This window comes from Arvicola amphibius, chromosome 11 (genome assembly GCF_903992535.2).
Source record: "Arvicola amphibius chromosome 11, mArvAmp1.2, whole genome shotgun sequence".
Classification (NCBI taxonomy): domain Eukaryota; kingdom Metazoa; phylum Chordata; class Mammalia; order Rodentia; family Cricetidae; genus Arvicola; species Arvicola amphibius.
Genome location: NC_052057.2, coordinates 10,400,188 through 10,416,924, shown reverse-complemented (window position 1 = coordinate 10,416,924; position 16,737 = coordinate 10,400,188). Strand labels below are relative to the sequence as shown.

At 33.7% G+C, this 16,737-nt stretch overlaps 1 protein-coding gene across 1 annotated transcript in view; it reads right to left on the bottom strand.

The window, feature by feature from the left end:
* The window catches only part of Si (sucrase-isomaltase), a 67,203-nt gene extending 57,008 nt beyond the window's left edge, over nt 1-10,195 (bottom strand). Inside the window, exons 1-6 of the mRNA XM_038347729.1 lie at nt 10,078-10,195; nt 9,553-9,555; nt 9,048-9,142; nt 3,530-3,647; nt 3,138-3,247; nt 434-585 (exon numbers count right to left, since the gene is read on the bottom strand). Of these exons, the coding sequence (XP_038203657.1) occupies nt 434-585; nt 3,138-3,247; nt 3,530-3,647; nt 9,048-9,142; nt 9,553-9,555; nt 10,078-10,195 (596 nt within the window). The remainder of the gene's footprint in view (nt 1-433; nt 586-3,137; nt 3,248-3,529; nt 3,648-9,047; nt 9,143-9,552; nt 9,556-10,077) is intronic.
* Nucleotides 10,196-16,737: the final 6,542 nt, after the last annotated feature.

Here is a 16,737-nt window from a genome sequence, read left to right as displayed (position 1 = left end):
AAAATCAGGGTTTTGAAATTCAATAAAAGATATCATGTCAAAATTTTGAAAACATATTCTTCATTTCTCACTCATTATCAAAAGTCTCCATATCTTCTTCCATTTATCCAACTTGAGAAAAATTGTGTTACTCAATTTTATGGTTAGAATTGTCTAGAGTTCACATGTAATTAATTCAGTAAAGTATTTCTCTTTCTGTATTGGACTTCTCGGCTTAGAATTTTAGGAAATACCACAAAGCAAATTGTAAAATGTAAAAAGGTCCAAATCTATTTAGTTAAAGTAAATTGATAAGATTTGACTTTCAGCACTATTCAATGTTACCTGTATCCTCACTTTTTCCTATTTAAAAGAAGTTTGTATTCTCTGGCAACAGAATAAAATTGGCCACCTATTTGAATGGATGTAAAGACAAAATGAAATTATCACTTACAAGACTCTGTTGTTGCTTTTCCTGATCACTTTGATGCTGAACGGGTCTTCAGTGAATTGAACATTATAAAGTGCATTGTCAGCTGAGATTCCAGGAACATCTTGTACAAACTGATGTGGAACTTCATATCTTCTATTATTTGGATCTGTAATCTGTCAAGATTTTATACATAAACAGTAAGTTATAGAGCTTCTCCCACCTCTGATTTACTGCATGCAAGCAGTATACATACACACACACACAAACACACACACACACACACACACATAATTTAATACCACAATATAAATGTAACATTTGAATGATTTTACATGGATAAACCATACAAATTCCTAAGAATTAATTATACTTAATTGGTTAAGACGTTTTCTATATGGTTGGATAAATATATTTATTGATAATGTAAGAAAGATATTGTCACTAAGTATAATTTAAAACTACCCTTTAAAGTTTATTATTTTAAGTACATTAAGTATCTATATCTATAGATATTCCAATGAAAACTGAATATTTTTAATTTTAATTTTTTAAACAAATAATTTTTCCAATAAATTAAAAACCCAACAAATGAAAAAAATCACACAGTGAAATTAACCATACCCTAAATCTATACATCTCAATGAATCTCTAGACTATAAATAGCCATTAAGACAGAAGCTGTGAAGGTTTTCGTTGGATTTTAAGCTCGCAGGACAGAATATTTTCTATGCATGTATCCACATCTTGAAAGAATTAGAACTAGAAAACATATAGTTATATATTCTCTTTCATATCTCTGTTTATTACTTCTGTTCAGTACTTATTCCACCCATTATTCTTTTAAATTTTGTGATTATATTTTCTCTAGAATGGAATAGCATACTATATATATATATATATATATATATATATGTGTGTGTGTGTGTGTGTGTGTGTGTGTTTGTGTGTGTGTACTATTATATTAAAATTTTATATGTATATACAGATATATAATTATATATATAATTATATATATATTCATCTGTTCATTGACTGCTCATTTTATTCCAGTTTTTGCCACAGTGAATAAAGTGTTTTAAAATAGCTGGGTAAGGTGGTTCATGTATTTAACCCGAGCATTCAGGAGGTAGAGGTGTGCAGATTTCTCAAGGCTATCCTGGTCTACAACGTGAGTTCCAGGACAGAAAGGAGGACAACTAAACAGAGAACCTTTGTCTCTAAAACACTATATACAAAACCACCTTTAATGATATGTTTGACATACACTGTGGTAATATATCATTTTTCAGCATATTCATTCACATGGGGTCTCTTTTTCAGCGTAAAACTGACATAGCATATAAATAATTTAAGTCTGTTAAATTTTTGAATGTTTTCCTAAAAATTTGCATAATCATCATTTTCTTCTACAGATTATACGTGTGTATGTGAGTGCATACATCCACGACTAACCCCCTTCTATAAACCAGCAGTCTCTTTAAACTCAAGAATGAAGCTTTAGCCATTGAATTCACAAAGCACTATTAACTTCTATCAACTCAAATTTTGAATTAACGTCCTGGAGAGATCTCTCAGAGGGTAAGAACACTTATTGTGCTGCTAGAGTGAGAACCCAGAATCAATTTCCAGGACCCACATGGTTGTTAACAGATATCTGTAACTCCCTTTCCAGGGTTGGATAACCATTCCTGGCTTCAGTAAGTGTTGGGCATACCCATAGTGCAAAAACATTCACAAAGACAATACATCTATACAAACAAAGTAGACAAATGATAAAAATGCTTTAAATAACAATCCTACAGAGACTATACATGTCTTTTTTATTTGTTTGGTTTTTTGTTTTGTTTTGTTTTTCGAGACAGGGTTTCTCTGTGGCTTTGGAGCCTGTTCTGGAACTAGCTCTTGTAGACCAGGCTGGCCTCGAACTCACAGAGATCCGTCTGCCTCTGCCTCCCGAGTGCTGGGATTAAAGGCGTGCACCACCACTGTCCGTCTTACATGTCTTTTTTAATACAAACATTTATTGGGCACAAATTCTTCTGAAGACAATAATGTAAGTATTTTTTTTTATTTTTTATTTTTTATTTTTTATTTTTTTTGGTTTTTCGAGACAGGGTTTCTCTGTGGCTTTGGATCCTGTCCTGGAACTAGCTCTTGTAGACCAGGCTGGTCTCGAACTCACAGAGATCCGCCTGCCTCTGCCTCCCGAGTGCTGGGATTAAAGGTGTGCACCACCACCGCCCGGCTCTAATGTAAGTATTTTAAAGAGACTATGTTACTTGAATTCTTGAAAGATAACTACAGAAGAAACTTTTATTATTGAAATTGTCTTCAATGGGAGAATGACACCTAAAAGGGTAAATAGTTTGGTAGTCATCTTTTGGAGATAAACATTTCTCATGGTGGACAACACATGGTAAGGAAAAGAGCATGTTCTTCAAGTATACTTTATGTCAAAATCTTTCTAGAAATATTTAAAAGCAAAGGCTGGAGAGATGACTCTCTTGTTAATATGCCATGTAGCTCTTACAGAGGGCCTGAGTTGAATTGCCTGCATATTCACAGTGCCTCATAACCATCTATAACTTCCGTTTTAGGAGATCTATTGGCCTCTTCGGGCCTCCACGGGCACTGCTCCCATGTGAACACACATACAGAGAGACAGACAGAATTTGCACATATGAAATAAACAGAAATAATTTTTTAGAAATAGTAAAAGTCAAACCTTGAACCGAAAACGATTTGGGGTTTGTCTCTGAGTTGTGAGGAGGACACGTGTGATGTCATTACCAAACAGAGTAGGAGAAGCGATCCTGCTCAGTGTAGCTTCATGTCCTTAAACAGAATGAAGGGAAGCACATACGTTTGGAATAGTTATAAATATTAACATTTATTACTAATTTATCTATTTTAATATTTTTCTAATAGTATCACAAATAACTCTTTCTTTTTTATATTGCATGATAAAACCATGACAAATATCTTAATATAATATTGAAAAATTTTGCTGTGTGTATTTTTGGAATTCTATTGAAGATACTATTTTTATGAAAAACTAAAATAGACTCTTTCTACTCAGAACATGCACTGAACTATCATGACAGGGACACTCCTTACCTGAACCTTTTATGTTTATGGACCCAGCACTATAGCCATGGTTGTTTGCGAAGAAGCACCAGGGAATGACCGAGCTGTTCCATGGGCGCCAGCAACAGCCACGCTCTGCACATTTTGCCTGGGAAAATATTTTCAATGAATAACATGAATGGCATTGTAATAAGATGGACTAGTATCTTGTTTACTATTACCAGTTTCAGTAAGCACGTTTTAAAACTTTTTTACCCTCTCATAATTATGTTTTTCCCTTCATCATTATACTAGTGAAAAAGAATCTGAATACTTATGTTGTGTTTACAAGACATCAAAGTCAGGTGAATTTACATAAATGAAAATTTAGATTTAGTTCAAGCCCATGTAACTTATAGCAATGACTAGGGCTTACAAGCAGGATCTTGTACGTGCTAGATTACTGCTCCTGCATCGCAGTCCCAGCCCAAAGTTTTATAACAAGTTGTCAGCCATTAATTAGTTAAATATCTTGGTAGCTGAGTAATATTAAAGTCAGAACAAATTACTATAATTTAATAAACATTACAAAATGTTGACTTACAGTGATTTTACTAACTACATGAGAAAAACATATAAATTAGAAAAAACCATGAGTGCAAGCATACTTAAAATGTTGAATGGTGTGGTAACATTGAGCATAATTGAAAAGTGATATTTTCAATTATGAAACATTTTTGCAAAATAAATACTGGTATAATAGTTACATAATTTTTTTGAGAAAACAGTATTTCAAGTGCTGCATGCTATTCAACTGAAAGTATACATCAAATTCCTATCTTCATATCACATTAAAATGGCTCCATGGAGCCGCCTTTAATCCCAACACTCGGGAGGCAGAGGCAGGCAGATCTCTGAGTTCGAGGCCAGCCTGGTCTACAAGAGCTAGTTTCAGGACAGGCTCTAGAAACTACAGGGAAACCCTGTCTCGAAAAACCAAAAAAAAAAAAAAAAAAAAAAAAAAAAAAATGGCTCCATGGAAAAACACACACACATTTAAACGTTACACACAATAGTGCAAAAAAATCAGTTGATACTTCTCATAATATCAAATATGTAAGCCTTTATTTAAACGATTTTATCTCTAGTTATAGAACCTATTGAAAGATCCTTAACGACACAAAGTTATATATGCTGTAAAATGATTAAAACAATGACCGTTATAGCAGACGAAGGTGTTTTATTCTAATTGCAAACAAAAAATAGAACCAGACAAAGATGGAAAAATCTGAAAAGGTTTGAGGTAATGCTTGAAAAAAAACAAAAGCCAAGCACATCATAAGAATATTTTTATAAAGTGAAAAATTAGTAAAATGGAATTATAGCGAATTTCTTAACAGGTACTCTATTACTACTTTTCTGTGGCTGCCATAAAAAACCATGAAATGAAAGGTGACTAAAGGTGACAGCAATAAATTCCTTCAAAGCACTGCTGGTTGGACCCCTAAATTAAGGTGTCCATGTAGCCGTGCTTCCTCTGAGGGTGCTGAGGAGAATCTTCCTTTTTTCCAAGACTTCCAGTGACTCTGGGAAGTACTGACAATCCTTGGCTCTAATCTTTACTCAATTTTGTTCCACCTGTCACTCTGCATAGATTCTCCATATAAAGTCAACAGTCGAAACTAAACTAATCTTTAAAAACACTTTTGCAAAATAACATACAGTTTAGGACTCTTCAAGTTCACACAAATCCTTGGCAAGCACAATGTAACTAACCACATACATACATTATAGTGTTATTTTAAAAACAATAAGAACATTAAAGGTAATTGTTATTAATTATGTTTTTTGTGGAATTTAATATTTCTTTATTTGTTTAGCTGCTCTTTCTGTTATTTAAATCTTTCAATACTTTTATTTACCTCTCTAATTTCATGTTTCTTTCTGATTTGTTTGAAAGACAGAAGGTTAAAAAACATTGACAATCCATGAGCAGTCATGATTTCAGTAAAATCCCATAAATATGATTGCAAAAAATTCTCAGTTCTTATCTAATTATGTGGCTCGAGTACATGTACATACTTTAACCAGAATTCTATGGCATACTTATGTGATACTTAGTTGAAACACTGGTATCAACCAAATTATGTTCTCAAATTTAAATGTTGTAGGAAGGCCTTTTCATATTAGTTCATTTGGCAATAACACTTTTAAGGAAGAATAGGGGTTGCAATAAAGTCATAACATGGAGCCTCATTCAAGAATATTGGTGTCTTTATAAAACCAGCTTCTTCCTTCTGGTGTGCATATTAAGAAATGTTCCTTGAAAATGGCAAGAAATAGCCGGGCGGTGGTGGAGCACGCCTTTAATCCCAGCACTCGGGAGGCAGAGGCAGGCGGATCTCTGAGTTCGAAGCCAGCCTGGTCTACAAGAGCTAGTTCCAGGACAGGCTCTAGAAACTACAGGGAAACCCTATCTCAAAAAAAAAAAAAGGAAATGGCAAGAAACTCTATCTAAAGAAATATTAGTAAGTCCTCTCTAGATAACCCCCAGGCAGGTAGATCATTTGCTTCTGATGAATTGTCTTTTCTCAGCAGACAGAGACCATTACAGGAAGCCATCTCTTATCAAAATAATGGTGGGTTGCCTAGCTCCAAATGATATATGTACAGTCCAACCCTTACAACTAAGATTCAAGAAGAACAAGATCTCTACTGTGGCACAGTGTCTTCTAAATATGACAGGCAAGACACACCCATGGTATCTGGCCAATATGGTTACCCCCCACAAGAGAAGAATATAATACAAGTAGTAGATATGCCAGTTTGGATGGCAAAAAGTCTCACAAGGTCCCACTCCTAGATGAAGAGTTACAGTCAGTCAGAAACTGCTGACCGAGGGGCAGTGAGTCTTTCTAAAGGATAAGACCCTTAATTGGTTATCTAATACCAAACAGTTAGCTCTGAAAACATACAGAGACAAGCAACTCTAAATGGATCCAGGAGGATGTATTTATTCAATTAGTTATATATGTAGCAATTAAAGAAAAAGAAGGCATGAATGTGAAAATGGCAGGGGAATGAATGTTGTTGGTAGGAAAAAAGTAAGGAATGGGAATGTTAAAATAAGCATATATACTTAAGAAAATTCAAAGTCCTCACTATAAACTAGAGAAAATGACTACTTTGTCTCCGACAACTAGTCTCCAGAGCTGTGAGAAATAAGTGCAGAAAGCTGTCAATTTTGAGATATTTGTTATGACAGCCTAAGCTAACTAAAATACTGAATGACAATATAATACAGCTGTTAAGTTACCATTGTTACTCTTCTGTACCTTGCATTATTGAGCAATAAGTATGTATGCCTTGTATACACAATGTGTTTCATATTTTAAATTTAAGTATTATCAATTATGATATATCTTCAAATATATAAACCCAAATGAATATTTATAATGAAAAAACTGATGGAAATTAACATAAAATTATCATTTTGACTAACTCAATCTTAGATGTCTTGTATGGACTAAAATATATATCTTCAAATGCTAATTTTATATTTAGAGATTCAAATATATACTTTAAGTTAATAAACTACTGTTTTATATTGTCACTAAAGAAAGTGGAAAACTACAGTTCAAGTGTCTTCAGGATTTTACAAGGTATTACTGAGAAAATATTATTGTAAACACATAGTTAAAAGTAACATTATAAAAAATTCACATAACAAGTTTTGAATAATCATTACACTTATAAAGTATATTATAATTTAAGTGAGAGAAAGAAGGAAGAATACTCAGCCCATATTCTTGATTTCTAGCGCATTTTATTTTTTATTTATCCATCATTTGCTTTATCAGCATTTTATATAAAAAATCCCTTTTAAAATTATCTAATTAAAATCATTTATTATACTAGTTAATGACTAATGCCTACTGAGTTTATCGAACATGAGCTAAGCCTGAACTTTGCACCCACTTGCAGAACTCCTCTGACATACTCATTTAGCCTTGAGGAGCTCTTCAAATTTCCAATTATGTCTAAAGTTTAATGAGGGAGAGTTATTTTATTAATGTAATTCTTTTAAACTATTTTAACTAAGCTTGAGTTTATTTTTTTTATCAAAATGTCAAGAAACTCTCTGTTGCTGTCTCCTTCTACCTCAACTTCATTTCCTGTACTTTGGATAAGCCCAGACATTACAATGCTATGTAAGCACAATCCCACTGGGGTGTATTGAAGACATGGATTTCTATTCTTGGCTAATTTACCCAGGCTCACCTCAGACTTATGATTATCTTAACTCAGGTTCTCTCGTAGCTGGAATTACAGCCATGAAACATATGTTGGACCCATTTTGTCTTTTTTAATGACAAATGCAAATATATTTGCTGAAGTAGAGTTTACTTCATTAGCTTAGTTTTATTACTATTAGTTCATTACTAAGCTCATGAAAATAAAAATATTCTTAAGCAACTTAATGGATTGAATAACAATAAAGAACTAAAGATTGCATCAAAGCTAAATCAATGCCTCTTTATATGGTACTTTCTTAGAAGACCAATATGCTTCCTAAAAGGATTGTGTTAATCTTCAATCAAGTATTGAGAATAGTAATCAGAATATCAACTTTCTTTTATCTGTAACAGTAATCACTGATCTATTTAGCTGCTTCACTGGTGAGCAATAGGAGATAGTAATATAAGTACACTATTATGATTAATACATCATTTATCTATTTAGTTTCTGATAACATAAAAATAAAATCCTGTGTAAATTAAAGGTTTGTCAATATTTTATTATTTTGTTTGATATGGAATGTTGAAGTGAGATTCAAACACAAATATTAGAGAAATTGTCAAATATGGATATAAAAGGCATATACTTACTGACTTTTCACAAATTTTATGAATTAAAAAGTCTGAGTCATTGTATGATTACATGAATCTAACCAGCTTCTCTACTAATAGTCATAGAATAACATATAAATATATTTAGAAAGTGAATAGTATTTAATTTTTCTAGAAATTCTTCCTTTTGGGGGGTTTTTGAGATAGGATTTCTCAGTAATTATGGAGTGAGTCCTGGAGCTTGCTCTGTAGACCTGACTGGCCTCAAACTGACAGATATCCAATTGGGAAACTCTGCTTTCCAAGTGTTGGGATTAAATGTGTTTACTACCACTTCTTGGTGTGAAATATTTCTTAATGCCACCACTACAAACAATGTAGTTTAAACAGTTCTCAAGTGTTATTCAAGGGCCCTGTACTATCAGTGATTATACATTAAGAAGCAGGGACACGCAATGAAACTTTCTTGAGGATGTATAATATCAACAATAGTTTGGCAAGTAAGAATGGATATTAACCTCTTAATTTGAATTGAACAAAAGAATTGAAAACAGACTTATTAATATATATACTTTCATGTATTTATACAGAAAAATAATGGTAGCATAACTAAGGTTTTTGTTTAGATCTTTAACAATATGAATTAGCTTATATTGAACAGTTATCTGCACATAATGGTGTATATATTTCTAAAATCATCCAGAACAATTTTGGCAGACCTGTGTTGGAGTTTGATCTGGGATGCAGTTTATTCTCTCATTGATAGAATCATCTTGCTCGGTGGGGCACTTTCCAAGACCAGTTGGAGTTACTACTGGAAGAAAATATGAAAATTATTTTATGTACTTCTCAAGTGATTAATAATTTGTTTAACAAATGAATGGATTTATTTTATACCTAATTAAAATGAAATCAATTCTGATTCTAGAAGACCTATAAATTCAAGCATTTGTCAGTAAAGCAAAAGGTTTAAATAATATTTACAATTGTGTGCATGGTCTCATATCTAGTAGAGATGAATATTGTCTTTATAAAGCTGTCAACACTAGGGAGAAGATATGATAATGACATTGGTCAGATCTGTAACAAGTGTTTGGCTGAAGTACGATGTATAACATCCTTTTCTGATATTTGACCAACAGAAAATGGCAATGTGATTAAGTTAGGAAAACCAGAATAGAAAGTCAAAGCTTCAAGTCGCCATCTTTGTACTTAGTCCTGTACTCTCTGTTTCATCGGTTATAGCAAGGACAAAGAGAATTCTGTCTATAACATCCATGCATTGTTGAAGTTTTTGAAAACCAAATAAAAAATCTTGGCATCCTCAAAACTGAGTGATGAGATGGGGTGAAGTGGAGGAGATCCCACCAGCAAATTATCTCACCTGTTTTAAAGCTTTACTTCTTTACCTCATGCTGGAAAGTCCACTTATGGAAAAGTGCCCAGGTCTCTTACTACAAACATCAGACTCCGGTGGGCTGAAAATGTTATAGTATTTTGGAATATACACTGAGCTCTTCACGTTTCGTGTCACTTTTCATAAATTACTCAAAAGCTACTTTTGATTTCCTTCATTTATTCATTGACCAGGGGACATTACTTTGGTCTTATTACATCTTATGGAAGCAAGAAGGCAACTTGTAACTTGAGAAAGTTAGTTCATTGCTTCCCTCTCCCAGGCACCAATAACAGCAGTTAACACACAGCTACTGTAGTCACATTCCCCGAAAACTTCCCTTTTCTGCTTACCGTCCACAGCAGGCACGTTTGTTGCTAAGACAATAACTAGAGCAATAGCTATTATTGTCACGATGATAAAGAGGACAATCAGAGTGATCTCTAACCCGCTGAATTTCCTCTTCGCCATCTAGGGAAAGAAAGGAATTTTTGCGGAAATGTAAATTTTTTATCAGTAAGACACAATTGATTATGAATATTTATATATATATTAATTTCTAAGCAAACAGAGCTGTGGGAATTTATATCTATAACAACAGTGAAAAACAAAGCTGCCCTGAGTTGGAAAGAGATTGGGGCTCTTGGGATAGAGAAAAGGATAGGGGGATGTAATCTAGTTACATTTTAATCTCAAATATATATATATTTTTTTCAAAATCTAATATAATACAACAAAAAGACGTGAAAATGCATAGTACCATGACAAGAACCTTTTTATATGAAGAAGACAAGAACAAAAATTATAGACAAAGATCAAACTAGATATGACTATTCAAAAACTCTAGAGGCTAAAATGATCTATTTTGTGAGTGAAAGTTGCAGCAAAAATCTTAGAGATCATGTGAATTTTGAACAAAACTTCATAAGCTACAATTTATAACAAATTTTACAAGAGAAATACCTTATTAGATGATGGTTTGATGGGTATTAATTAATGGTTCTGGTAGCAATAATTGAATATGCAATAAATCTAGAATCTATTCTGCCTATGCAGATATTCTTTTTAAAAAATACTTTCACAATACCTGAAGCTTTGCAGTATTTTTTTAGATTTTCAAATCTATTTTATAATTACTTAAACAAAACCAAGATTCCACCTGTATTTGAACAAAAACCATTAGAACAAGCTTGAAAAAATGCTAATATCTTATAAAATTTGAATTTATTCCTCTGCTTTTAGAACATGCAACATACTCAGAATGACAAATTTACTATTTGACTATCAAAAAGTGCAGATAGAAATATTTCTAAATTAGTTAAAGAAAAAGTATATTTGCTTAGAAACATAGCATAGAGATATAATGGGATCTGGAGACTTACCTTAGCTCATAGCCTGTCCTATTTGCTGTGCTGTATTGGAGCTGGAAAGGCTGTTTAAGTAATGATCAGAGAAAATTGCTCAGGTATATATTGACTACTCATAAAGTTTTATTGCACTTTCATAAGCTTATCAACCTTTAATGTTCTTCTGTTCAACATTCAATTGCTGAAGCCTTAGTCCTGAAAGTAGTTTACATAAATAAACCACTCTGCCATCCCATGTTAATTAATAACCATGTTTTTAGATAGCTTTTGACGTTTAGATAGTAGGACATATTGAAATAACACATCATCACTGTTTGAAATTGTTTTTTCCCTTTAAAAAGTCTGTTTTTATTTCAATATTTGGATGTGGATTTAGGAATTTATATCTCATTTTATGAGATTTAAAAACATTTGAACAATGGAGATTATAAAGTATTTTCAAGGACCAACATTTAGCTAGCATGTTTTACTGTGATAAATCAAAGGTTGGAGCTGATATTTTACATCACAGGTCTTCAAATGACTGGAGAAGATTTGGAAAATCACAGATTATGGTATGTGAACTCAAAACCGCTTTGACGTTTTTGACATTGTCTTCAGACATGGCACTGAAGCTGTTTCTTTACAGATTTTGATTTTGTTCATTCTTATGTTTGCTTTTCACTTTATAAAGAGATAACTAAACTCAAATTCATCTGGATGAAAACGATAAAAGATAATTCTATATTAGAAAATAATAATTATATAAGAGTTAATCGTGTATATTACAAGCCCAAAGGCTGCAGAACTTAGGAAATTCAAAAGAAGAATATAAAAATGTAGGAGGGAGGGAGGGGAGGTATGGGTGGAGGGGAGGGGAGGGAAGGGGGAGAAGGAGGGAAGGGAAGGGGGAGGAGGAGGGGAGGGAGGGGGAGGAGGAGGGAAGGAGATGGAAATTTTTTAAATAATTAAGAAATAAAAAAATTGAAAAAAAAATGTAGGACCTAAAGAACATATATTTCTTTTATGTAGGACATTAACTTATTTTGAAAAAAAGATGACGTAAAGGTTTCTCTGTTCATACTACAAACTTTACAAACTTTTGAGGCTACTAGTTGAAAATATTATTACTATGGTTTTTGAGAGCATAGGATATAAAAAATCTAACTTGACCACAGATACTGTGAGCAAATTTATTGAAGAATATATTTCTTTAATATATTTCTTTGTGTAAAAAGAGTTAAAGAAACTCTGCAATGTTATGCTCAATGAGAAAATACAATCGTTTATATGTTACCACTGTTTCGCCCGGACTGTCACAAGGGCAGTCGGCTTTGACGCTTACATTCTGCCGGAATTCTGCAAACACTCTCTCTCACTTCATTTTCAGCAGAGAAATATTGAAATAATAGAATCACAGAGTATAGAGCAATCCCCTCTTGAGGCAATCTGAGTACAAATGTGAACATAAACAATAAAAGGCCAGTAGATAAGACTCTCGGGAGAGATGAAAACCTGTAGTTACAAGGAAACAGGATGAGATTGCCCTGGACTGGCCTCCACGAGCAGAAAAACAAGCTCAATACAACAGAAATTTTGAGAGGGTCATTCTTTACATATAGATTGTGTAAACATATGTAGAAAATATCAGCTCTCCCCAAATCCCCTAGAAATGAAATATACAAATGTCACCAATGTATAGCAGGCTGATACATATTAGTCTATTGAGTTCCAAGGTAACAATGACCATTTGGAAGCTGAATCTAAAATATATATATATATAGACTTGTTCTTGTAAAAATCACTTTACAAGAACAAAAGCCACATACCTGGGTAGAATTATTTTCTAACTATAAGAAAATACTCTATTCTGAAAAATTAAAAAAAATTGATGAAAGAAGAGCCAAATAAAGGAAAAGATAGAATTCTTGCTTATTATCAAGCTGATGGTTCTATAAACATACATGTATGTTTTCAAATACTGTAATAAAATTGCATATTTATTCTTTCTGTGTCTTGGGTGTAAGTGTTTTAATGTAGATGAAGAAATTAGGACTGTGTACCCTATAGTCAAGTATTTTGTGTAGTTTGGCCAGTTGAGGATTTTTGTAATTGTTTAGCTGAATGGAATGGGGATACGGAATAAAATCTAAATTAATCTGTGTGTATGAAGATAAAATTTATAATAAAGTTATAATCTATATTTTTAAGAAACGGAAGTTATAGGTTCTCTTCTGGGCCAATAAACTTTTTGGTCATGGATAATAGGCTGTGTGTTTTGTGTGAGACGTGAATTCCCTTCCACTTAATGGAACTTACATCCAATTAGACAGTTATTGGCTATTCCCGCTATTAAAATGCCACTTTTTAACCGTCGGGGGTATATTGCTGAGACAATAATGGTCATTCTTGCTAGAATTTTCAGCTGTTTTTCTTCCTTACATAGCACCTTCCAATGATCAGTTCCTTTTCAATTTGAATAATGGACAATTTCAATTGCTTTTCTTTCGTGTTTTCTTTTGTATATTAATGTGTTTTAAGTAGGAACTTTTGTCTTTTCCAAATGCACTTAGTTGACCCAGATTTAGAAACATAAAAATCATACTTTCTCCCTCATATGTGAATCCTAATTGGAATGGTTGTGTGTATGTAGTAAATCAGGACACGTGAGAGTGTAGGAGGCCCCGATTCTAGATAAGCTAACATTGAAGTGTGTGCAGGAGGAGGGCAAGGATCACAGTTGGTGTTGAGAGAAAGAGAGGTCCATAGGACACAAGTGAAGTACAGGAAGCTACTAAAGCGTGGGCTGATAGAAAGGGAAAGGGAGAGAGTGGAGGTGAAGCTACTAAAGCGTGGGCTGATAGAAAGGGAAAGGGAGAGAGTGGAGGTGAAGCTACTAAAGCGTGGGGTGATAGAAAGGGAAAGGGAGAGAGTGGAGGTGAAGAGAAATCACAACTATCATTGTGAAATCTACAATTTACATGCTAAGAAAAAAATTTTTTTTAAAGTAAACTAAATCATTAAACATATATGGTTGCATTTTAATACATTTCTCTTCCGTTATTCTCATCTGCCTGGTATTATGCGTTGAGCATTTTTTTATCCTTTTGTTTCTTTACCGTTGTTTGACCTGTCTTCTTACTCCCCTCTACCAACGACATTGAATAATCTGTTTAGAAATTACTAAATGATTACTTCAGATAAAACCATGATAGTTATCCAATTATAAACAAAAGCAAATTATATGTAGTTATCAAGCAAAACCTTTTAACACAACACATTTTGTAACGGAATACAAACATGAATTTTAAAGATTAATCTTTAATTTTCGATTAGGTGCACTTGGGGGACTTGGGTATGTGCAGGTTGTCCCCAGCGACTAGAGTTCTTCATTCCCATTGGTGCTGGAGGTAGTTTTGCGCTGTCTAACTTGGGTTCTGGGAGATAAATTCAGTTCCTTCTGCAACAACAATGTCCTAGTTTGCTTTGTGTTTCTGTGATAAAACACTGGCCGAAAGAAAGCTTGAATGGCAAAAATTTATCTTGGCTTATAATTTACAGTCCATCACTGAGGGAAGCAGAGGCAAGAATGCCAGGGAGGACCCTGGAGGCAGAACCTCAAGCAAACCACATGAGGTAATACCGCTTATTAGTTTCTTTCGCTGGCTTGCTCAACTACTTTTTCTTTTCTTTCTTTCTTTTTTTTTTTTTTTTTTTTTTTTTTTTGGAGAAGAGAGAAGATCATCTTTACCTAGGGAGATCATTGCCCACATTAGTCTGGGCACTTCAGAATCAATCATCAAACAAGAAAATGCTGCCAAAGTCATGCCCACAGGCCAATCTGGTGTAGGTAACTTCTCAATTGAGGTCCCTACTTCCCGAATAATGAATTTGTGCCCACTTAACAAAAACTAACCATTATCAACAGCACCTGCTGCCCATCTCTCCAGCCATAAAGCTCTAAGTTGAAATAACCCAAATTTGAGTGGCTTAGAAAATAAGAAGATGTAAACAATAGAATAAAACTAAATAACAGTGAGTGAAACTTACTATAACCAACACAGATTTGTGCTAAAATGTTCTCTTTATAGGTAGATGTGCTTAGGCGTATTAATTGTCTGGATTTGAAATTTATGGTAGTTAAATAGTGTATATCAAATATGCATATTACAGTAATAGTTACAAAATCTTTAGAGTTAAATGTTGATTTTAAACATTGTAGAAAGATTAAGTAGCAAAATTCTAACATGCACAGAAATAATGCAGAGATATTTAAAAAACACTAAATTATCAGAAAGTTTCTATTTACTTTACGGATGTACACAAAATTAGATCCAGAAACGAAATGAAAATAACCAGCTTCAGAGTGGAACAAAGTTGACAGGAGGCCCCAGGATTTGAAGAACTTGAGCTTTACATACAGAAGCCAGAAGCAGAAGTATATATCAAAGTTAAAAGTAAGAGACACTGAACCTGCATGAGGCCATGCCATCACAAACAAGGAAACAAAGGGGGAAAAGAGCGGGGAAACAGAAGGGAGGAAGGAAAAAAGAGAGGACAAAAGCATAAAGGTGAGGAGGAGGAGAAGGAAAGAGAGAGGGAGAGAGAAGGGGGCAGAGGAGGATTGTAAGAATAAGGGTAGAAGTTTAGGTCAGGAGAACAGGAAAAGCAAGCAGATGACCACAGTGACAAAGGATGAAGCAAGAATTCAGTAGGAAGATAAAGGGAGGGTAGCGAGAAAAAGAAAACCATAAGGACAAGGAATAAAAAAAGACAGAGAAGCCGGGCGGTGGTGGTGCACGCCTTTAATCCCAGCACTCGGGAGGCAGAGGCAGGCGGATCTCTGAGTTTGAGGCCAGCCTGGTCTACAAGAGCTAGTTCCAGGATAGGCTCTAGAAACTACAGGGAAACCCTGTCTCGAAAAACAAAAACAAAAACAAACGAACAAACAAAAGACAGAGAGAGAAAAGGAAGAAGACGGTAAGGGAGAACTATTGGAAGAGGAGAACAAAAAAGGAGTACAAGAGGAAGACAAGGTACTCAGTAGTTATCATTCAGAAAAAAAATTGGTTGTCATACAAAGATCTTTCAGAAAATAGAATGCTTAAAAGGAGCTGGGATGTTTCCAAGATTATTAGGCAGTGATGCACTGCATATATCACTGTAAGGTTCAATATCAATACCTGACTGCTCTCCTAAGCTTCATACCCAAATTTCTAGATAACTCATCTTCAGTTCATATTAAATAGAACTCTGCCAACTCTAGTTCTCTATCTCCATATCTCTTCTTCTCAAATTCATGCCGATTCCAATTTAGTGGGAAGAATTTGGGAGAAGTTGGGAGAGTGGAAGACACGATCAGAATAAATTTTATGAAAAAATCTATTTTGAATAAAAATTTGAATAATTAAAAATAGAGATAAATTATGTTTCTGCATTTCTGATAATAAGTGACAAAATTACAATGGCATTGTTATAGCTGGAAGAATTATTTTGGTTGGGACTAGTAGGTGCGATTACTTTAAGTAATCTAAATTTTTGGATTTTGAAAGCATTTTAGCCTTGAACTTGCAAATATAGTAGCAGCTTTAAAATGATAAGAAAGGGTTACATATTAGACACAGAGAAAGAACTTGCATAGAAAGAGTATCAACATACAATGTTCAT